The sequence below is a fragment of the Acomys minous genome (assembly GCF_964271855.1).
Source record: "Acomys minous genome assembly, chromosome: 17".
Classification (NCBI taxonomy): domain Eukaryota; kingdom Metazoa; phylum Chordata; class Mammalia; order Rodentia; family Muridae; genus Acomys; species Acomys minous.
Window position 1 is genome coordinate 6401997 of NC_140500.1, and position 23565 is coordinate 6425561.

The 23565-nt window shown below is 44.1% G+C and overlaps 1 protein-coding gene and 1 long non-coding RNA gene across 2 annotated transcripts in view; one reads left to right on the forward strand and one right to left on the reverse strand.

The window, feature by feature from the left end:
- Positions 1-23565, reverse strand: part of LOC311587739 (uncharacterized protein) — a 99930-nt gene that overhangs the window by 22181 nt on the left and 54184 nt on the right. Inside the window, exons 2-3 of the mRNA XM_084764877.1 lie at positions 8055-8138; positions 5099-5258 (exon numbers count right to left, since the gene is read on the reverse strand). Of these exons, the coding sequence (XP_084621003.1) occupies positions 5099-5258; positions 8055-8138 (244 nt within the window). The remainder of the gene's footprint in view (positions 1-5098; positions 5259-8054; positions 8139-23565) is intronic.
- LOC311587740 lies at positions 5190-16623 on the forward strand. The gene is made up of 5 exons (XR_014775958.1): positions 5190-5251; positions 11024-12209; positions 13064-13210; positions 13742-13879; positions 15702-16623. It is a non-coding gene; the product is annotated as an uncharacterized lncRNA (long non-coding RNA).

Here is a 23565-nt window from a genome sequence, read left to right on the forward strand (position 1 = left end):
CAGGGCTGACTGCTAGAAACATCATCTTTTCACTTAGACGCTGAGGAAATTTGATCTGGAAGTCACTGAGGGAGAATGGAGAAGCCCCACGATGTTGTGCTTATTGAGTGACTTTTCCATTTCCCAGCTTAGTTCAATACAAACTTCCAGCAACACAAGAAAAATGACTATTAAAGTAGTATTTATGGGCCTGCTGCTAGTGTTTCCTAAACCACGTTGCCTTCAAATAACTCATAGTCTTTAATTATTCCTCAAAATAATTAATTCCTCACTCTAAAATTTTTATATATTCTTTCTTCTTCATTAACACCCCCAAAGCCAATGTTTTTATTCTCGTATGAAAAAAGCTACTGTAGCTCTAAGCAAGAGTCACTACCAGAGAAAAACAATTAATAGAACCACAGCAGTGAAAGGATTGCTCTGCTCACCTGTCTTTTATGGATCTTTGGTTAAAGATTGAATTTTATTGTGTTTGTTTTTAAATGCCATATTTAGAATTATTTTGTTTGATACTTGAAACAGGTAGACCTTTGTTTATGCTCCAGAAGGCTCTGTGGGCAAGCCAAGGTCTCCCGCATGTTTCCTTTTCACTTAACTCTTTAGTTATCCCCCTTACCAGATGGAACCAGGTAGCTCCTATCCTTCCTTACTGGGGTTTAATTCACCACTTCTCACTGTAATGAAGTGGGAAGGTGATGCCTGAGGATTGCTTTCCTGGGGGAGGAATATGATGTCTACATGTAATGTGTACTCCTTGTTTCAGCTCCTGCCTTCCCTCTGTCTGTGTGCCACGGTGTTAAGAAGAGCTCGCACTGACTAGGCGACATCACGGAACACCTGAGTGCAGTCTGAACATCCAGACCAAGGGACGCTATCTCTGGATTATGGATCCTCTAAATGTCACAAGGCTTTCTGTCTCACCTACCTCCCAGTCCATCATTTCTTAGAGTTATATTCTAATATTTCCATGCTAATTTCTCATGCAAGAAAAGTGATGGAATTCTTTCTATTATATTTTTCCCTCATTAAGAGTCTATAATTCTAAAAAATCATTATGACTTTTAATTAGGACACTATGATTTGCCACAGAGATTCTTTTGTTCCTGAAAGAGGAAGTTTACTTCTTTTCACTACCCCCCAACACACACACACACACACACACACACACACACACACACACACACTGTCCTTTAAAATCTTTAAAGGAAAAAATAATTGCATACTCAGTCCATGTGTTATTCCTAATTTTAGCTGAATCATATAAGAAGCCAGAGCTCCATACTGTAAACTATGACAGTGGGTCCACTTGCAGCACTCTTCTACTTTAGAAATTTGAAATGAAAATACTATAAAATACTCAGTCATGTTTTGCCAAAAAATGGGGGAAACAGATTCAATAAAGAGACACTGCACTGGGGAGGCAGAGGCTGGTGGATCTCTGTGAGCCCAGGACAGCCAAGGCTACACAATGAAACCCTGTCTTGAAGAAACAAACAAACAAGCAAAAACAAAAAGAGAGAGACACAGGTAGCAGACACCATAAGATCAATGTCTCGTTGGATACCGACTGCCTGTCAATCTTCTCTGTCCACGTAGCTTGACTGCCTAGGGCCAGCCTGTCATGGACTCCAGTCAATTAGCCTCCTGTTTAGAGATTTAGCCAATTCTGGAGTCTGTGGATTCCATGTCCATGGCTGTCACAAAGTGACTCTGATCATATGCAGGCAAGAATTTCCAGAGAAGAACGGCCCATGGTGAACTCTAAGCTCTGAGACAGGGGCTGGGGAGCTGGGGCGCAGGTTCCATGTATCCATCACCTTATGGTCTGCCCTAGGATGCCACCCAGCTCATCGAGAGGAGCACCACACATTCATCTGAGCTAGGAAGCCTGCTTGGTGACCTGCTGACTCTACAAAGTTCACTGGAGACAGAGGGAGAGACACATTTAACTACATCACATATGTCCTGCTCCTTGGGCCTCTTTTCCAACTTCTTCCTTGTACCTTGGGTTTATATCTACCAGTAAAAATCTAAGCATTTGCTTTTTATCTCAGGTAATGCTTTCTAGTGAATCTAGACAAAAGTAATCCTAATGAAGGCAGTGAGATTTATGTCCGTTTTCCTCAACTGGAGAAGTCTATGAAAATTACTGAGAAATCTAGACTCAAAGTGAGACCTCCAAAGCACATTGATTGTTAAGTGCTGCAGAGCCTGAATTGATTAATAAAAAAAAAAGGGGGGGGGGAGATCCTACTGCAAATTAATTCAGCTACTTTCATTTAACTTTTATATTTGGAACAGTAAAATATCTAGGCTTTTGTTAGTAATTTTAAAGAATAGTTCATTTTAAATATTTATTTTAAAGCTTATAGAATCTGAAAAAAACAGTAACAGTAACAATAAAGAGAACCTTGGCAAACAGCAGCATCAACTAATGGTAATTCAGGTCATCAATGTTGAAAGAATTGAGTGTGATGGTCTGCTGGTTAAGGTGGGCACTGCACCACGGTCTGCTGGGTAAGGTGGACACTGCAGCACTGCTTGACTGTATGGGTTTTACTTTGAGAAGAAACAGACATGTCTAAACAGAGAGGCAAACCCTAATGTGTAAGGTTTTCAGAAATCCCAAGCCAAGAAGGATTGAAGAAGCTGAGGAGCCATTCCGGAACACAGCACCAGAGACTGCTGGGCCATGCCGGAAGGGGCCATTCCTAATATCAGGACAATGCTGAGAGAGAGAGAGCGAGAGAGCGAGAGAGCGAGAGAGCGAGAGAGCGAGAGAGCGAGAGAGAGAGAGAGAGAGAGAGAGAGAGAGAGGGAGGGAGGGAGATTCCAAGTTTATATAATATGTGCTGCTTGGCTGGTGCATGGAGCAGGGGAAATAGGATGAAGGCGACACTGGCACTACTGATAAACCTGCAGTGGGAACCACAGATTCGGTGCAATAGTTGAATCTACGTGGAATAACAAAGGGGTAACTGCCAGGTAGAGCAAGTTACAGAAGAGACAAGGAGAGAAAGAAAGAGAGAGAGAGAGAGAAAGAAAGAAAGAAAGAAAGAAAGAAAGAAAGAAAGAAAAGAATCGTTCTGTATTTAATACCTAGGCTAACACCAACTACTGTAACAAACCAAAAAATCTCAAAGGCTTACAAGGCACTAATGTATTACCTTTTTTTTGGTCATTGTTTTGCATCTTGACCGCAGTTTCTCCTTCCTCCCTTCTTCCCAGTCCTTCCCCCCACCTCCTCTCTGCCCCTCCCCCATCCACTCCTCCTCTGTTTATGTTCAGGAAAGAGCAGGCCTACCCCACATATCAACCAAACATGGCATATCAAGTTGCAGTAAGACTAGACACTCCTACTCTTATTGAGGCTGGAGTAGGCAGCCCAGTAGAAGAAAAGGGTCCCTAAAGCAAGCAAAAGAGTCAGTGACATCCCCTGCTCCCATACTTAGGGATCCCACACGAACACCAAGCTACACAACCATAACATATATGCAGAGGTCCCAGGCCAGTCCCTGGTTGTGAGTTCAGTCTCCGAGAGCCCCTATGATCCCAGGTTAGTTGATTCTGTGGGCGTTCTTGTGGTGTTCTTGACAGCCCTGGCTCCTACAATTCTTCCTCCCCCTCTTCTGTAGGATTTCCCTGAGCTCTGCCTGATGCTTGGCAAAGCACTAACTTCTTTCTTGCTCATATAGTAATCCACTATCTGCTTCTGACTGATGGGCAGCTCGCCTCTGGACGGTGACCAAGGCACCCACTGACTCCCGTCCGTCATTCCTAAGCATGCTCCAGTCCTCTGCCTTGGGTTTGGGGTAGCAGAAAAAGACACAATCGCTTCCATAATTATCAGCTGCCTTGATATATAACCTGCAACCATGTTGCACTGGCACCACTATAGCATGGCCACACCCAGACAAAACAGGAAATGAACAGTACACTTTCCACATGGGTGCTCGCCTTCTCCCAGTGACAAACCTTTGTGGAAGATGGGACACAGGTTTTTGTTGGTTAGGGAAGCAAAGGAAAGCCTTTCCTTCTGTCCTACGATTTTCAATTTTCAAGTACCATTCATTGTGAACCCCATGTTTCAAAAACATGTGAAGATCTTACTGTTTTACTCATACAAAGTCCCTTAAAATTAGAACCACTGTTTCCATCCTCCCACTGAAAGCCAGATGCTTGTGAGTGAAAACGATGTGTAGGAGAGCTGATTAATAGGGTTCTGAGTCGGCTGTGCCCTGGGGTGAGCGCGTGGAGTGTGGTGGGCACGATCCATTGTTAAAAGCTTAGTTAGCTCTGGCTTCAGAGTCCTGATATCTTCTGCATCAGCCTTCCCATCCGTAAGTTGGACTCTGGTTAAGTATGGTTCTTTTAAGTAGAAACGCCTATCCTGTGCTGGCTGTGATGTTCCCCCAGGTTCACGGTGCTCATAGCCGGCCCAGATCTCAGCTCTACCACTTACCCCACCTAAGAGTCCTAATCTCTCTGCCTCTCCACTTCCTCGCCTGCTCAGTCTAAGGATGGCCGCTAACTCTGGCTAGCGTAGCGCGTAACATGATTACTGCAGGCAGAGCCACACCGCCAACTTTTAAAAACAATTCGTACTAGTTGCTCACTTCCCTCTAACAAATTAGCACAAACGTAGTGGCTCAAGACAGCACAGTTTCATTCTCTTACAGTATCGGAGCTCCAAGGTCCAACAAGAGCAAGCTGGGACGGTAGCTCAGTGGTACAGCACTTGCGGCCCAGAGTTCAGAGCCCAACTGTCCTTCCGGGCAAGAAAACACAGGCCAAAATCACTGAGACTGGACTGAAGTCCCCATATGAATGAGAAGGCATGTCTTTCCCCTACAGAGCTGCCCTCAGCTTTTGTACCAACCAGACGCAGCCTGCATTCCTCGGTCACAGCCTTTACTTCTAAAGTCATATGCATATTTTTCTTCTCTCGGTTTCTATTCTTCTACTGTCCCTCTGACCCTCCCACGCTCTCTCACAGGGGACATCACGCTTAGATAACACGCAGGCCATGCCGCCTTCTCAGATGAACACCTCAGTCTTGTCTGCCAGAGCCCTTTGTTCTGTCGGTTATCACACTTACAGTTTCTGGGAATACGGTGTAGACATCGTTGAGGAGTCTATTTAAGCCAGCTGCTGTGCGGGTAACAGGCCTTGTAAACCGGAAGTTAAGCCAAGTAGCTTCCGGTAACACGTACAAAGACCGGTGCAGGGCGTGGAGTTGAGTCAGAACACGGTAAGGCCTAGGAGAAAACAAAATCCTTAAATAATAACAAAGGACTCATCAATTAATTCAACTAAGCAAAGAAAAAGCTGAAAATATGAATATAACTGAGGAACTGAGGCCCGTGGGGGTAGAAAATGCTAGAAGATACTAAGATTTTATTTATTTATTTATTTATTTATTTATTTATTTATTTATTTTTATTTCTGTTGTAGGAAACATTTGGCTGTTTTCTGAGAACCGTGACTAGCTGCATAGGGCTAATCTGCAGAGAAAGCATGGGCTGTCTTTTTGTTTCCTTATAGTTCTCCAGGATCTATGGACTCCATAGCTTTTTTTCTGTTGAGCAATATGCCTGTTACAACTTGTGAGAGGTTCGTGGGCTTAGCCTGGCACTTCCAATTGGCAGAGTCTTTCACGGTAGCACAAAGCTCAACTTGACTATTTTAGAAACTTCCATGGGCGTGGAGAAGGATACTAGCTTGAAGAATAATATTTTTCTTTTAAAAATCCAAATTTCTCATTTAAACCCAAAAAAGCCCTGACTTCCTTACTTTAAGGTATATTTTAGCACACTAGCAGCCTTGAGAATGCGCTATTCAGCCCAGAGAGAGAAGCAGTGCCCTAAATTTTAATCACTTCTTTCACCAATCCAAAGGAAATCTCTTAAGGCTTTAAAAGGTTGGGGTAACAACACTGAAAATATTTTTATTTTTCACACTCCTCTGCTTTTCTTGGTTCCATCTGGGAGCAGAAGCCAGCATGCTGAAATACCAAGAGAAAGGCGGTTTTCAGCGTCCCCAGCCTGACAAGCGGCAGGAAATAGCAAAACGCTCAGAAGGGCAGACCTCCTTCTGTGCCTCCAAGATTTCCAGGTGAATTTAGGCTAGTGGCAGGCTTTGCTCAGTGTGGCGTGAGATCCTGTAATGGTTTGGGTGTCTCAGCCATGACTGCTGGTCCTTAGGATCAGAGCAAAGCGTTGTCGTTCATCGGCAACGGCAAAGACAGCAACCGAATCCACAGAACTTCTTCCGTGTGGGAATTCTGAGAGTTCAGCGTGGAGACGGGAAGTGACAGCATGACTTGGGATCTGACAAACTCGACAAACACAGTGAATGCTCACTGTAGGAACAAACACAACAAATGGCATGCATGCCAGTGGCTTGAAGAAAACCACAATGATTTAGCAATGGTTTCCCCTCCCCCCCCCCCCGTTTTGTTGTTGTTGTTGTTTTTTAATCTCAATATTTTGTGCACATGAAGTGTGTGCCATCACTCAGGAGCCAGCAGAATGGTGATGGCTTTGGGAGGGGCCATGACAGCTACATCCCATCCCAGGTTGTATAGAAGAATACCAATAATTTGATGATTTACGTGAATCTACAAGACACTGCAATCGGGCTTTGGTGCTTGGCTCTTGACATAGACTCTTATAGAAAAACAGGAAAGGCTATGGCAAAGCAATGAGGGGCAGCTGCAGCCGAATCATACTGAACTTAGAGACGGGGCCATCATGAGCCCGAAAGTACATACTTTCCCAAACATCCCAGGAGGCAAGGGTTTTATTCCCATCAGGAAATTGTTTGATATCTGTCTTACTTGCACTTTACATCATTCACAAGCTATGGGAGACTGTGCCCCTGTACTGGGGCCTTTATCATGGCAAAACAGAGTCTAGCTGCCACTGGACATCTATGGTACCATCACCCCCCATTTCAGATTACAGTGTGTTCCAAACCATGTGAGTAAGATGACTGACTCATGGGTTTCCTTTAAAAACAATATGGGCTTTTTTTTTTAATTTACATGTGTGTACATGTGTCTAAGTTGAGAGATTAATACAGGTGTCATATGCCTGGAGCTGGAGTTACAGGTGGTTGTGAGCCAGCCAACCCATGTGTTTATAACCAAACATGGTCCTCGGAAAGAGCATTACACACTGAACGACTGGCCCATCTTTTCTGCCACAATTTACAAATTCCACCATCAAGCATTTGCGGATGTTTTACTAGAGCCCTCTCACTATACCATGTGGTAGATATTCAGCAGCCTGCAGCAGACAGTAAAGGGTTAATAAGTGTGCAGTTGTGAGCTGAGCGCGCCTCAGTGGGACATAACAAGAAACGGTGCATGTTGAGGAACAAGCACGGGAGAATCACATCGTCTTTTTTAAAAGTCACCGTGCAAATTCTATTCATTCCAAGAATAGAAGAAAACCATTTCAAGAAGTTACAGACTTGGGTAGACTGCAGGCCAGTGAGGAAAATGACCTCATCAGCCTTCAATCCAGTGCTCAGCAAAAGCGTAGAGGGATGTTATCTGTTTTCCCTCATGCACCTATTTATCTTCTCCAAGGCCACTGTTGGGCCCCATAGCTCTGCCTATGACATCACTCTCTCCCACCATGCTAGTGAAAGCCAAGTTCGTAGTAGCCTTAAGTGCCCCAGTTCACATAGAGCTCAAGTCTTTTCTCACTAAATAAGACTGTGTTGACTGAACCCCAGAAAATGCCTCTAAAGAAATTGACAGTGGTTCTCCAGGAAGAACACAGATGCTTCCCAGAGTGTCAAGTATGTAGAGTCTACATGCAGGGCACAGACAAGGCAGAGCTGTGAGGCGGAGGAGACGGTGCAAGTATCCTGAGGGGAGAAAGAAATTGATCTCTAAATGTCTCATTCTCTCCTCATTTGTTACTCTTTGGAAACCTGCTTCAGACGCTTTTCCTCAAACTTTTCCTCAAACTCTGGAATTTAATTTTCAATATTGTTAAATTGATGTTAAAAAATAATATTTGCAACCACTGTGAAATGCTTACCTGACAAGTGAATTTTGGGGCCAGATGTCTTTCGTGAGGAAATAGATGACGTTAGGGTTGATCTGCAGTATCGGAACCGCTGTCCTGGGAAGACAGGAGAAGTGAGTGGTTCTATCTTAGTTATGATATACCTTTAAGTGGAGAGCAGCAAAGAAGATGCAGAAAACTCTTAAGAAGCTATTGCTTGATTTCTGACCCAAGCCAAGCTCCTTTTTCCTCGACCACACCCTAGGTGTTTCTCAAAAGTATTTCTCAAAACAAGGTGGCTAAATCACCTCATAGCCTTGCTTTACCTTGGAGCGAGCAGGAGTCTTCCCCTGTGTACAGTTGTTTTGTGAAACAGTTACTGTGGTGCCTTTTAAGGCTTAGACAATGCCAGCTGCCTCTCCCTCTTCAACAGAACCTTTGCAAATATTCATACACTTTGATCTATCTTAATCCCTGAACTTTATAGAGACACAAGGCAGGTAGTTGTGAATGGTCAAGACTTCTTTTTTTTTTCAATATTTATGGTTGATATTTCTTTATATACAGTTGATTTAAGCCAGTTTTATGTTTTAGGCAAATCATTAAAACAACCTAAACGTGCATATATACATGGGGCAGGTACATGGAATAGAATATAACAGGACTTCTAACAGCATAAAGAAGTTTTCAGAATCTAACCATTCACCTCCTGGTTGCTCCTGGATTTCCTTGCAAGCAACGAGTTTAATCTTATGATGTTAGTTCCATGCCATGCCTGGCTGGGGTTGGGAGCGGCTATATTTAGCTTTACTGTGTGGGCAGAGTGCTGGTAAGGCTGTGTCAACAAAGGTAAAACATTCACTCTATTTAACAAACCTGTCTTCTCCGAGCTGGGGATGAGATAAATGATTCGCAGGCCCCAGTGAGCAAAGACCTTAAATGCTGTCAGTGAAATCAGGGGTGACAGACGAAGCGTCTGAGGCTGTATGAGACTTGGCCATGGTTTCTCTGCATGAACAGGAGTTTTAAAAGCAGACCAAAAGAGAAGGGTGTTCCAAGGGGAGGTGATAGCATTATAAAGGAATAGAGCAAGGAAGAAACGCAATGTGCTGGGGGAACTAAAAAGTATTTGGATGTAAAAGATGAAGTTTGTGTGGAGAAAGATATTAAAAAGGGTAGGCAAGACCATGACAGAACTATTGAGTGAGTTTGGTTGGTTGGTTGGTTGGTTGTTGGTTAGTTGGTTGGTTCTGTGTCTGCATGTACATATACACATTGAGTTCATGTGTGTGAAGGCTAGCTGACAATCATACTGCTTGTTTTCACTTTGTTTCATTGTCAGACACGGTCTGTCCCTAACCTGTGACTTGCTAAGTAGGCTAGGCTGTCCAGCAAGCCCCAGCAAGCCACTTGTCTCTAGCTCCTCAACACTGGGGTCACAATTGTGGGCCACCTCCCACGGCTTTCTATAAGCAGGTTCCTGAGATTCGAACTCAGGTCATAATGCTTGCAAGGCATTTCCTCTTGAGAACCTAAGGAGGACTCGGAGCTGACAAGTACCATGGCCAAAGTTCTATTATAGAATAATTTCTCTTTTGCCAACATATAGGAGGGTTTGGGATGAGTCACTGAGAGAGTTTTTCAGACATGATAGAAGGTGGTGATTCAGGCTAGAAATAAGCCAAGGCAGAAGAAGCAGAGAGGCAGCATATGGAAGCTCTGTGATAAGAAGAGCCCCAGACCTTAGCAAAACTGACGCCCATGAAGGAAGTACCATTCAGGCCCTGGAAATCTGCCAACATGGAACCAAGACCTATTACATCAAAGCCTATACTTCTGGGACATATTTCCAGTACATTCTCTAAAGATACTAAACTCACTTTTGGCTCTTCTTGTTCTTCTTCTGGCTAACTGCTCTTGATAACTGAGGTGGGTCCCAAACACCCACTGTAGTCACTGCTCGGCTTGTGGGGACTTTCTATTGGCTTGATCCTGTGTCTGAGTAGTCTTCTGTGGTGGCTGCCTGCCTCACAGCATTCCGATCTAGTAACCAGCCAGATGTACGGCTGATGGAGTAGAGGAGCCCTGTGTACCCCCACAGCCTCAGGAGTAGCTAGACGCATATGAATATGGTGCAGTCTGTCATAGGTACAATCTGTGTTTTGACCCAAGTGGGTAATTAGAACAGTGCATAGAACGGTCTTCACCAGTTCACAATAACAGCTAACAGGCAATGTGGGCTGGCCGCATTCCAAGCTCTGGTCTTGGTATGTTCCCTGTGTGTATGGGGAAAGTTGGAACATGTAGTCAGGGTCTACCCAATCTGATCACAAATCTTACCCTTGTCATTTAAATTAACCCATCTATACATCAGTTTCCTCACCCATTAAAGTGGACAAAATAATATTCAACCCATGTGGCAGTGTGGTAAAGTATTAGATAATTCATTAGAACCCTGATTGGTGAAGGGCATGGAGAAAAATTTCATTGACAGTGGTTTTACTCTTAACACACAAACAAGTTTAACTGCTCGGAGTCTACTGAGTATTGTTGGTCCCATTCTCTAGAAAAGGAAATGGGGGCACAGAGACAGACAGAGCCCCAAGGACTGCTGCCATTGTTAAGTTCTTTAATTCTCCGTGTTATGTTTTAGAAGGGTGGCGGGTAGAAGTAGGAATTACATAATGGAACTGCCCTTCTAGTCGGAGCAGCACACATCAGCTCTTCTCGGAAAAGTGCAGACAGACATATGGTCCTGTCACTAGCAGAGATGCCCAGAGAGGCACTGACGTCAGCGCCCACCGGCTCCTCAGTGCGTTCTGCCGGCCCTTGCTTGCTGCACGCTTCTGGGACAGCAGAAGGCGTGTCTGGCCACTCTCTGACAGCAGCTTCCCGTCTTACTGTCACTGCTATTTTCCCGTCTGGGTAAGTAACTGCCTTGGCTAAGGCTGGAGTTCCCAGCCTAGTTCTATGGTAAGACGCAGTTGCGTGCTGCTTTGCAGGGGTCTTCCCTGGGAACCAGGGCATCCTGTTTGGCTTTACCAATGACTTGTCTCACTGGGCCATAATTAGAAAGTTGGATACCGAGTGGAAGCTGAATTTCAGACGTATAAAAGTAAGTTTTACCGTGTCAATATATTCAGGAGCCAGTGGGATGGTTCAGCTGGTAGAGAACCTACTTCTGCCTGATGGAAATTGTCCTCTGACCTCTACACATTTGCACATATTTCCTTGACCTCACCCCTCACAAACCTTCAATAAACAAAATCCCATAAAAATTTAAATATATATATAGTATTTTCTGGGATGAACTTATACCAAAAGGTTGTTTGTTACTTCTGTGAAATTTAAATTTAACCTAGTGTCTAGTAACTTGTCCTTTGTGAGATGGTACAACTGGTGACTAGATTTTGGCCTACATGCTAGGGTTGAAGAAAGTTCACCACAGTCTCTAGAGGGAGGCTCCGCAGTCACAAGCACTCGCTGGTCTCTCAGAGGACCCAGATTTAATTCCAAGCATTGCTTGTGATGTGGCAGCCCACAGCCATCTGCAGCTCTAGTTCCAGAATATCTGACACCCTCTTCAGGCCTCCACAGGCAGCAGATGCACAACCACGGTGCACGTGCATGCACGCGAGCTTGCACACACACACACATGCATGTATGCACACACGCATGCATATACACACACATACACACACACAAGGATAAAACTCTCATACGTATAAAAATAAAATAAATCTGCCTTTAAAAGGTCTTCATGGTCCCCATGGTTGATACTCACTCTACAGACCAGAGGAAGCCATGTCCGTGTATCCAACGAGAATGTGCGAGACGTGGCCATTGTTGTTGCTGTACTGGCCCAGAGTCAGCGGGCCCTGAGGGACCCTCAACATTGATTCACTTACCAACATTCCTTAAAGGCTTTAGAACTGAGTGTGGCCCCTCCCCCTACCTCCGAGACACTTTTGTGCAACTGAAAGAAGAAAATAGAAATCCAACTTGACTTTTCTATGTTTTTTTTTCCCAGGAGACACTTAGTAAATAGCTCTCATTTCCCAGGATAATTTCTGTATTTTCTCAAACCTCATCTGCCCATACGCTACCTGCCAAGCTAACTTTATGAAGAGGAGCTGGGTCCAGACACCGAGGCCTTTATCATTAAAAATAAAGTAGAAGCCAGATGAGGTAGGGCTCATTAATTTCCCCTCCTTTTCCCTGGGAAGAATTTGGCAAAAATAGATTCTACTGACTCAGCCAGCCAATTGTGGAGGCTATTTGCCCTGGGCCAATTATATACTACACAATAAAGGGCCCAATAATTAGCTAATGAATTGGTTTCTTTGGGAAATGGTCAGACATGTCCGGGGTTGAAGAATATTTAGATTGCCACTATGAGTCTTGCTAGAAACATCTGGCTCTTTTTTCTTCAATCAACACGCACCCTGAAGGGTCCCAAATTCAAAAATGATTATATTTCATGTCACTTATGTGCCTTAACAGTTTGACAAATTCAACTTGTGAGAATAAGTGATTCCGTGCTCAATTTACGTTGATCCCATTTCTTCCAAACTTCCAAAGAGAGAGAGCCATTATAGATTGATAAAAGGCGCTGATTGATCTATTGATTTCCAGACCTTAAATCTCCTAGGGAAGTCTTTGTAAAGTTCGTGTTCATAAAATTCTTGTTCTGCCACAAAAGCTCCCGGCGGATTGTGTTTCTCAACTACAAGGAGAAGCATCAGGGAAAGACTCTGAAAATGTTTCTTTAGTATACAGCAGGCAGGAGGGCCCTCCAAAATCAGTCTCAATCTGGTTTCTTCAAAGGTTTATTTTTATTTCATTTTTGAAAACTTTTAATTTGAAGAGGGGGGAAAAAGTCCTTTCAAGCACAACAACCCGCAGTGATGTGAGTGCCTTCCTGTGTCATATATAATCATGTCTGTTTGGACGTGCTGAGTGTCATGTCCAGGGCTATGGTGCCACGTTGAGAACAATATTGAACTAAATAGTTTTGACAGAACAGCCAGACCTTTTCTCAGGGCTCCTGCTACATTGCATATCTGCTTCTTTGTACACAACGGGGTGAGCGAGAGATGGAAAGAGGAGGTTCAATGGCAGCGGCGGTGGGCAATGGCACCATCAATGGGACCTCTTTATTGATTCGCACTATCGCCGGGAAACAGAGGGTACGTAACTCTATTTTCCAGGTTATCAGGTACAAGAAAAAGTAAAGCCGCTTTTTAAAATGTGTACCTTTGGGACCAAAAAAAAAAAAAAAAAAAAAAAAAAAAAAAAAGCCTCCAGTTCTACACATGCAGATTAATGCCAGCGTGTGTGGGCTTGGCTCAAAGCATGCCATTAATCTTAGCTCCTCTTCCTACTGCACCACGGAGGGTTGTTTAAGTGTGTGGGGTTGGAGTATTGAATGCTGGATGAATTTGTCTCCAGGTAAGTGTTGTGTGTGGTTTGTTGTTGTTGTTGTTGTTTTGTTTGTTTTGCTTTGTTTTGACAAGGAGCAGATCTCTCTGACGGCAGAGTTTTCTGAGATACGTTAGTAAAGTTTGAACTGAGTGATATAGGAAGTTGCTGCAGCTGTTCTGAGATGCTCTTCCACCCCGTGAGTCCCTGGGCAGGGAGACACTAAGAAAGCTGAGTTTACCAAGGGTAAGAAATGGCTGAGAGAACAAGGTAGAAAAACCTCTCCAAATGTTTTTCAGGAGGCAAAGAAGGAATATGGGATTTGGAGAGCTCCAAGAGTGGGGAAGGGGAGGGAAGACCGCTCGGCCAGTCAGTCCTTGCCAGGTAGAGAAGACGACCTGCGGTCAGCCCCCAGGACCACGGAAGAAGCCAGTGAGGTATGCATCCCAGTGTTGGGAATGTGGGGACAGAAGGATCCTTGAGGCTCAGGCAGGCATCTAGCTAAGTGTAGGAGCTCTAGGTTCAGTGAAAGATCCTCCCCCCAAAAACTAAGGTAATACAGAAAGCCACTGGGTGCCAGCCTCTGCCCTCTACACGTATGTGCACACACACCTGTTGGCAAACGTGCACGTACATGAACACATGCATATCACTTCACACTAAAAGAAGAGCAGGGTAGAGACTTATATGTAGCAGGCTCACAAACAGCCCTGTGGTGGACACCAGTGGCCTTTTGCTCAGAAAACAACAGCCCCTTGGATCTCAGTGAAAGGTCATGGTGCTCACACATGGTACAGCGGAGTCTACTGGAGTTAGTCATACCGGCTCGATGTCCAGAGCCAGTTACCATGTAGACTCGTCCAGTGACTGCAGAGCCCTGGAGACTGAACCTCACATCACTGAGGTAGCAGGTCCCTTCCCCCAGCTGGTATGCTCTCAGCCTTATCCTCCATATCAAGAATGTTCATGTTCTGAGAAAAGGAGACCTTCTTTCCTGGATGTCAGGTCTTCCCAGCATGCACGGTCATGCCAAACTTGTAAAGAATTCAAGAGGCTGGCTCATGGCTAAGTGCGACTACCAGGTATAGTTCATGAATTTATGTTATTACTCAAACTGGAGTAGGGTTTTCTCAAGTCAGCCGATTTCTTACATAAAAAAAAATCTGGATTTCTATTATCTTTTGAATAAAAAAGGCTGATCAGGCATTAGCAGGTCAATGCCCTCACTGTACCCACATGCCAGAGGAGTCACGTGACGTGGGCTGTCCATCAGTACAGTTCTTTTCCATCTCCACCTCCTCCTTAGAGCTGCATGATCTCTTGGCATTTGTCCTGTGGTCCTTGTATGTCCTTTTTTTTTTTTTTTAAACTATCTCTTTAAGCCAAACAAAAAGCAGATAGGTAGTAGGACTCAGGGGTAAAGATCAAAGACGGACTCAAACAAAGGTTTGGTGAGCCAAGATTAGCTTTCTAACTGAACCTGCACACATGAAGATGGATTTAGTGCCTGACTCTTTCCTCTGTCTCTGTCTCTGTCTCTGTCTGTCTCTGTCTCTCTCTGCCTCTGTCTGTGTGTGTGTGTGTATGTGTGTGTGTACACTTCATACGCAGACTCCAGAAAATAACATCAAATGTCTTCTCTCACTCTTCACCTTACTTTCTAAGACAGGGTCTCCCACTGAACCTGGACCTCACCACCAACCCAGCCACATCTGCTGGCCTAGCAGGCCCCCAGGATCCACCTGTCTCTACCATCCAGTGCTAACAGGGCCCTGGGATCCACCTGTCTCTACCATCCAGTGCACACAGGGCCCAGGATCCTCCTGTCTCTACAACCCAGTGCTCACAGGGCCCCGGGATCCACCTGTCTCTACCATCCAGTGCTAACAGGGCCCCAGGATCCACCTGTCTCTACCATCCAGTGCTAACAGGGCCCTGGGATCCACCTGTCTCTACCATCCAGTGCTAACAGGGCCCTGGGATCCACCTGTCTCTACCATCCAGTGCTAACAGGGCCCCGGGATCCACCTGTCTCTACCATTCAGTGCACACAGGGCCCAGGATCCACCTGTCTCTACAACCCAGTGCTCACAGGGCCCCGGGATCCACCTGTCTCTACCATCCAGTGCTAACAGGGCCCCGGGATCCACCTTTCTCTACCATCCAGTGCTGGCGGGTGCACACTGCAGGCCTGGTGGCAGTATGTATGCTGAACACAGCTGAAGAAAGCTGGGTACTAAGGAACACATCTTTGAACAGGGTCACTCACCACAGTGAGGAATCTGATCCAGAACACAGTCTGAAGAATGGCAAACTACATCAGAGCCTCCCTCAAGAAGACTGTGGAGCAAAAGAGGATGTCTACAGACGGAGGCACCCAGCCAGTGGCCTGGTTCAGTTTTCCTCACATGCCAAAGGCTAAAGTTCACAGGCAGCCTCTCCAGGTCACTGACCATTGCTGGATTGTGGAACTGTGCCCTGCCCTCAAAGCGGGGTCATGTGATATTGACCAGCTCTTCACAGGTACTCGGCAAGCTTTCTTCCCATCCTTTCCACCTCGGCAAGCCCTACAGGCTTGACCTGGCTCCCAGGACCCGGGTTGCCCTGCTCTGTCCCTTCCCCCATCCTGTGCTCTCTTTGGCCATCAGAAGTCCCATGTTTCCTTCAGGTGACCTTGTGGGGCTTCTGAGATGTGTGTTCCTTCATTGAAAGGTTAATTCCAGTACGGTAACCAGCCCTTCCCCATGCACACATCTTATAAAGTTCTGGAAAGGGTCTTAAAACTCCCTCTTCTTCTCTCTAAATAGATATCTGACATTCAGGGAGTTCACAACTTTACATCTTGTTCTCCCTAGAGAAATGGAGACTACAGGCGGGTGTGACCCAGGCTTCCAAAGCCAAAGGAAGGGTGTGGCCTCCTCGTCCAACTCCTGTTGTAATAATCCTTCTGGTACTCAGGGGTTGAAACACACACAGGCCTGGGGATGCCTGGCCAGCAGCCATGCCTTGCTTGCCTTGCACACAAGGTTTGCTTTAGTCTTTACATTGTTCTCTGCCAATGGCACTAATATATACCATCAATTCACCCAGCTGCTGTGGGAAGTCTTTGATCTAGATCTCCTTGCCATCTTCACTACATCTTCCCAAAGAGAAGAAATGCTATTCAATAAAAATGGGTGGATGACCTTCTGTGGCAAATTGTATATGTCAACCCATCATAAGGTCTCTATTGTTATCTCCACCTCACAGATGATAAAACACAGCAGAAGCCGAAGGCTTGCTTGGGAGTAAGACAGCCTTCCAGCTCAGCAAGCCACAGAGGTCCTGCACACCCGGTACCACAACACTGCTCACAAATAGCCAAGTTAAACCGTCAGGACAGATGCCTGTTAGGGACCGAATGGATAAAGAAAAGCAGGATGTACATACACATCAGACTTATAAAGAACAATCACCTCTCATTTGTAGGAAAATGGGTGGAGGTGGGCATCATGTGATATGGAATACACCAGGCTCAGATCAATAGCTCTCCTTTATATGCAGAACTTAGACTTAAGTGTATGTGGACAACAATGAAAGCAGAAGAAAGACTATTTGGAGGGGGAAGAGGGTTGTGAGAAGAGAGCAAGGAAAGGAAATAGCAATACAAATACAGCAATACATTTAAGATAAATTCATACAGAAGAAGAAATAATGCTGAGAGACACAAGGATGAACACTAAAAGCCTTGAGGACAGAGCTGGATTCCTTGGTTGCTCTTCACTCTTGAGAGGAAAGTCTACCAAGACAAAACACAGCAGTAACCCATTTTATAAAGGCTCCTCACTCTCCTTACAGCGGTTCTTATGTTGTTATATTTATGGAATATAAATAGATAGATAGATGTTTACATTTAAGACCCTTGCTGATAGAGAATTAATGCCCTGACATAACACGTCTTCAGCACGTAATATCGCTCCTGTGTGGCGAACAGTAGACCTTAACTACCCCTAAATGCCTACCATCTGGGTTTGATTTTTTTTCAGGCTGCAACTCAAAATTTTAAGCACTGAATCCAAATTGCAATCTTAATCTTTATTTTAGTCTCCAAATGCTTTTGTGGCTAGTGTAAAGATGAATGGAATTCGAAAGTGGCCATTAAGATGACGAGCATGTGATGGAACTGGAGCCTACTATATAAATCTAAATCCTTCCATAAATTTAAAAGAGAATTCAGTGCTCAAAAATAAAAGCATAAATCACTCTTATTTTCTGAATCATTGCTTGCTGATGATCCTACCCAGCATGATGAGGGATCACTATATTATTCTGGATACAGTACGATGTTTAAATTTTCCAATAGTCTCAACTGCCCACAGGATTTACTACACCGTGTACTTGCCAAGATGGAACATATTTCTGCATAATTCCTGTAGCTAAGTATTATTGAAGATTTGGATGCATGGAACATTTAATATGTGTATTGCGTCCAGTAAGATCAGTTACCGAAATGAATTATGATTGTTTTTTTGCACCAAACCATTGAAAGCCCAATTAGAAAATTGACCACTTAGATGGAGACCATTTCTCCTCCAACTCTCCTCCTTACTGCCTAGGCTTGGACCCTAGGAGTAAATTCACAGGAGAGTCAGGCTGTGACAGGCTTCAAATTACAGACTCAAGCATTTGAGCCCTAATAGCAAACAAAGTAAATGATATAACCAAAGATGGTCAAACTGGATGTGGTAGATAGGGTGTTCTCCAATATGGGGTACCAAGGGAATGGCTCAGTTGCAAGCCCAAGGATCCGAGTTCAATCCCCAGTACACATGTTAAGCTATTTATGCATGAGGGTACACTCTTGCAACCCCACTGGTGGGGAGAAAGAGACAAGTGGAACCTCGAGGCTCCAGGCCAGTGAGAGATCTGTCTCAGAAAAAGATGTTGATGACACCTTAGGAATGACCTGTGAAAATATCCCTTGGCCTCCAGACACATGTGTACCCTCCACATATGCACATACATAAGTCTATGCATGGGTATAAAGATATGTACAATGGATTTTGGGTTTCTTTGGAGGGTATAGTCCTACACAGTGGTGAAGACATGGCATAGTTTGTGGTGACAAGGACATGTAACTGGGATTCCTTACATCTGAGTGGACTAGGACGTGTTAAACACCAGGACCCAGCTCACTTTCCTATTTTCTTTTACATTCAGTCCAGGAGTCTCATTGATGACGTCACTAATACTCAAAGTAGGTCTTCCCTCTGCAGTTAAGCCTCTTGGGAGACAGCGGGACAGTCACATCCAGAGGAGTGGCTCCTGGGTGATTCCGAACCTAACCAAATTGACAGTGAAAATGAACTATCACATCTCCATAGCATCTCCCACTGAGTGTTGAGTAGAAAGAGCTGAGAGGCTGCCAGGAGATAGTTAGAAGGTGGTGGCCACAAAGCTGTAGGATGCGATAGAAATATTCGTAGGAGAAGACGAAAGACAGGTTGTTGCTACCAAGTGTAACCTAGGCTGCCACAGGGGACAGCAACATAGAAAAAGAAAAGGAGCCATGGGTAAAGGAACCAATGTCTGGAGCAAAGATACCAGAGCAAAGGGAGACTGCTTTCAACTCTCCTCTCCTGTTCCTGGTCCCAGCACAGACTCTTGGGGACACTTAAAAGTTTGTCCCTCTGCTTGGGATGTGAGACAACTGATTGAGTACATGTGCTTGTATAAACTTTCAAAATGACCTTCCTAGGATGCCTAAGCTGGTGATATCCCAGTTGGATACAGATATGTGTCTGCATATTCCTTCTTCTCAACTTAAGTGCAAGTTTCTTTTTATTTGTATATTGATACAAGAATATTTATATATATCGGAAAGGGCATACAAAATGTTAATTCTTACTATCTCCAAGTGATGAAGTTGCTTTAAATTTTTATTGATTTATAATGAGCATCTACTACTTCTAAAATATCCAAATTTGTTCTTTCACTAAAGACATGTAATTAACTATTTTCTGTTCCCTGCAGGGAGTTGACACCAAGTTACTTCTTATATGTGTCTGGCCTTTAATTGATATGTTTTACAGAAAACTAGTAATCAAAATTGCTAGGGAAAGGCCCCCAGTCTTATCTCAGATCTGCTTGGTGCAAAATGAATACCGCTGCACCAAGACCCACAATCCCAAGGTGTATGTCTTAGGTGTTTCAATGCCGAAGATTAAAGAATCTCAAGGGATCAAGGAGAAATCTGAATTATTGAAATGCTAATGAAGGCATGTCTCAGAGGAAATTGCAGGGCATCTCTGCAGTTCTTAAGGCTTCTGAAAGACCTTTACAGAATAAACAGGGTGTTCAAGCTATGTTTCTCCAAAGGACTGCTCCATCTGAACTCAGGCTCCCAGGCAGCATGTCAAAAGCACAAGTTAGGACAGAAGCCATCACAGTTTCTGCTCAGAATCCCCTTCATCTATACATCCAAAACTGGATTTTTGTATTTGCTTTTAAAATTAATTAGTTCACTTAATCTCTAGATATATGCTGTGCTGAGTGCAGTGTGCTGGCCTGGCCAGGGAGAAACAAATATACAGCTAGGAAATGTTCAAAATGCACTGGCAAAGAGTTATGTGCTGACGTGTAATAGTGGCACTTAAAAAAAAAGATGTCGCCTCCCTAGGATGTTTGGGTTTTAGATGCTCACTGGCTTTGTAGTGGTGATTCTGTGTATTACAACTGAGTTTTGTTTTTCCTTAAATTCACTCTGCTTTTTTTCACATATTTTTTATTTTATTAATTTATTCATATTATATCTCAATGGTTATCCCATCCCTTGTATCCTCCCATTCCTCCCTCCCTCCCATTTTCCCCTTACTCCCCTCCCCTATGACTGTGATTGAGGGGGACTTCCTCCCCCTTATATGCTCATAGGGTATCAAGTCTCTTCTTGGTAGCCTGCTGTCCTTCCTCTGAGTGCCACCAGGTCTCTCCATCCAGGGGACATGGTCAAATATGAGACACCAGAGTACGTGTGAAAGTCAGACCCACCCTGCTTTTAAAAAGTGCGTCTCGGCAGCATGTGCTCAGTCACAAATGGGATCCCTACATCACCACCATCCTACAAGGTGCAAGGAGCACTGCAGAGGAAGGGAAGCAAGACTGGAGGATCCAGAGGTTCCAGGCATCACTGGACCACACTACTCATAAAGGCACCCAGCTGTGACTGCCTGCATAACACCTGCACAAGACCCAGACATTCAGTGTTCCTGGGTTCCTGAGACCCCGCCTCTAACTCACCTAACTGTGGAGCTAGGGATGGCTGGTGATTCAGGGGAAGGACATTCAGTTTTACTCATGGACTTTAGGTGGGCCAGCAATGCTCCAGCGGATAGCCCTCACCCACGACAGCACGAATGGGAATCCAAGGAATATTAGAACAACAGAAAAGAAGGACATAAAGATGTGGGGCCAAGTCTGGGAGGAACTGAAGGGAGATATTGGAACAAATATGATGAAAATATATCATAGAAAATTCTCAGAGAATTAATAAAAATGTTTCATTCTCTATCAGAGAATAGCCATAGATAAACAGTCTAAATGATGGTAAATATACAACTACCTATTTTAACTCGTGTGTGTGTGTGTGTGTGTGTGTGAAAAAGGATAAAAAGATGAACAGATATGTAGATAGATAAAAACAGAAGCAGTCCATGTGCAATGTACATTAAATGTGCATTGGCTTTCAGAAGACATATTTATCAGTCAAAAAAAAAAACTACCCACTAGCTTTATTAAAATTTCTCCTTACAGATAAAAATGTATGCATATTTTCTGTTTTCCTATTAGTGTGCCCTCTAAAATTGTTTGAATGTTATACATAACAATCAGAAAGAAATTCAACCTTTTCTATGACTTCCTGTCACTCCTCAAACAGCAGAGAAGAGAGATCAAACACTTTGACCCTCATTACTGATAGTTTCATATATAATTAAATGATTTAGACAAAGAGTCATTCTGATTAAGGATGTGAGTGTGAGGACTAGCACATGCATGCTCAGTATGCCAAGGTACAGCCATGGCTAGACTGCAGACTCCAATACGATTTACTGAAAACTCTTGAGTTACTGGAAAAGTGAGAAATCATGACTATACAATGCCACTAGACATTTCAGGGAGGAAACAATAAAAATTTAATGCATATGTACCATTGTAGTGTTCTGTATTGGGGGCTAATTTTAAGGGTCATGCAACATAGAATTGGTTGTACATCAGATTCTCACATGCATAGTTCATATATCCAGGAACTTCTGGACCAAAGAGCATCCTCAACATATGACATAGATGGCATTGCTTTCTTTACAAGTGTTTTTACCCAACACAAACTTGAACAACTTCATCCCAGTCTTCTTCAATGAACACTTTTCTGATTTTGTTCTTACTTCTATCATGGTTGCAGTATAAGCATTAGACAGAGAGCTACTAGAGAGAGAAACTGAATCAGGCATGTGCAAAAGTCCTCTTATTAATATTCTTAGGTTTAAACTTATAGATCCAATATAAATATCCATGGATACCACAGTTTGTAACATAAGCAAAAGGTTGTGACAGCTTGTTCACTTGTGTTTTCAGGCCTTGTATTTCTGAAGAGAGGAGAAAAATAATGCCATTTCACAAAGAAATGCTAAGTGGTAAAATACCATTTCTTTCTTTTTTATTTTATTTTTTATCAAGACATGGTTTCTCTGTGTAGCTTTGGCTGACCTGGACTTGTAGACCAGGCTGGCCTTGAACTCACAGAGATCCGTTTGCCTCTGCCTCCCAGAGTGCTGGGATTCCAGGTGTGCGCCACCATGCCTGACTGAAATACTATTCTTGACTAAACACTATAACGCAGGAGGAAATTCTCCAAGCTCATCTTGAAAAGTAGTTACTATTGCAAGATCAATAGGGGGCAAGGCCTTGAAAAGTTGTGGGCCATGGCACAGTGGACTGATCTTGTGGCTGAATTAAGGCTATTCGGTCTTTGGTGCTGTTGTAGTGACAGAAATCACACTAACACAGAGAGTAGGTCTGAGCATCAGGCTATGGTTCAAAAATAACTACTTTCAGCAAGGAAAGTGAAGCCACAGCTTCCTCCAAACTTCCAGGGTTAGGGCACATTCCAAAGGCTTCCCAGTGATTGCAGAGCTTGCAATGATATAGCACTGGCATAGGGCCTAACTGGCTGTCATCAAACCCTAAGACAAGCGTGTGATTTTGAGCATGTAGAATTCTGCTGGCTCACTGGTCCATCATGCCTACACCCCCCGTGTGAAACTGCAGAACAGTAGTTAACGGTGTGTTGAAAGGAGATGCTCCGTGATGTTGATTGTAGTGAGTGTGTACCCTCGGACTCACTTCCTGGAGAATGTGTTGGTGTTTATACAGGATACAGGGTAAGCTCAGGAAACAGCAAGCTAGGCAGCTTGGAAGAAGTCTTGACTGTTTCAATTTACAGACATATATCGTGTGTGTGTGTGTGTGTGTGTGTGTGTGTGTGTGTGTGTGTGTGTATGTGTGTGTGTGTATGGAGAAAGACAGAGAAGGTAGATAAAATGTGTGTAAAAGAGGAATAGAGACAGATGGTTATTGAGAGAGAGGAGGAGAAAGATCCAACTAGACAGAAAGACACAGACACACCAAAGCTAGGGAGAAACAGAAGGAACAAGAAGGTAGCCCAAGTATTTAAGGAGAAATGAACCCTATATCCTCAATCACACCCAGTCTGCTCAGCACCAACAGCAGAGGCTGCAGCTGAGGACAAGTTTCAGAAGGACCACAGTAGCTCCAGTCAGAAATGAGGGTGCTCAGGACTGAGTAACAGCATCTTTGGCACCATCAGACATACCTAATGTGCTGTCAGTGGCATCTTTGAGTCTGGAGAGGGTTTGAGGGTAGGAAAGAAGATGAGAATCCTCAAAGAGAAATGAGGTCATGGGTGTCATCCTTTGCACCCAAGACTATGCTCAGCCTGCTGCCACAGTGCAGCAAAGCAAGGGTTATGCACACATTCAACAGTGAGCTGAGCCTTCTACCCCAGCTGTACCAACACCAAGCCCGGGAAATGGACCGTAGTATAGAAAACAGAGCGAGTGGTTTACTTCTG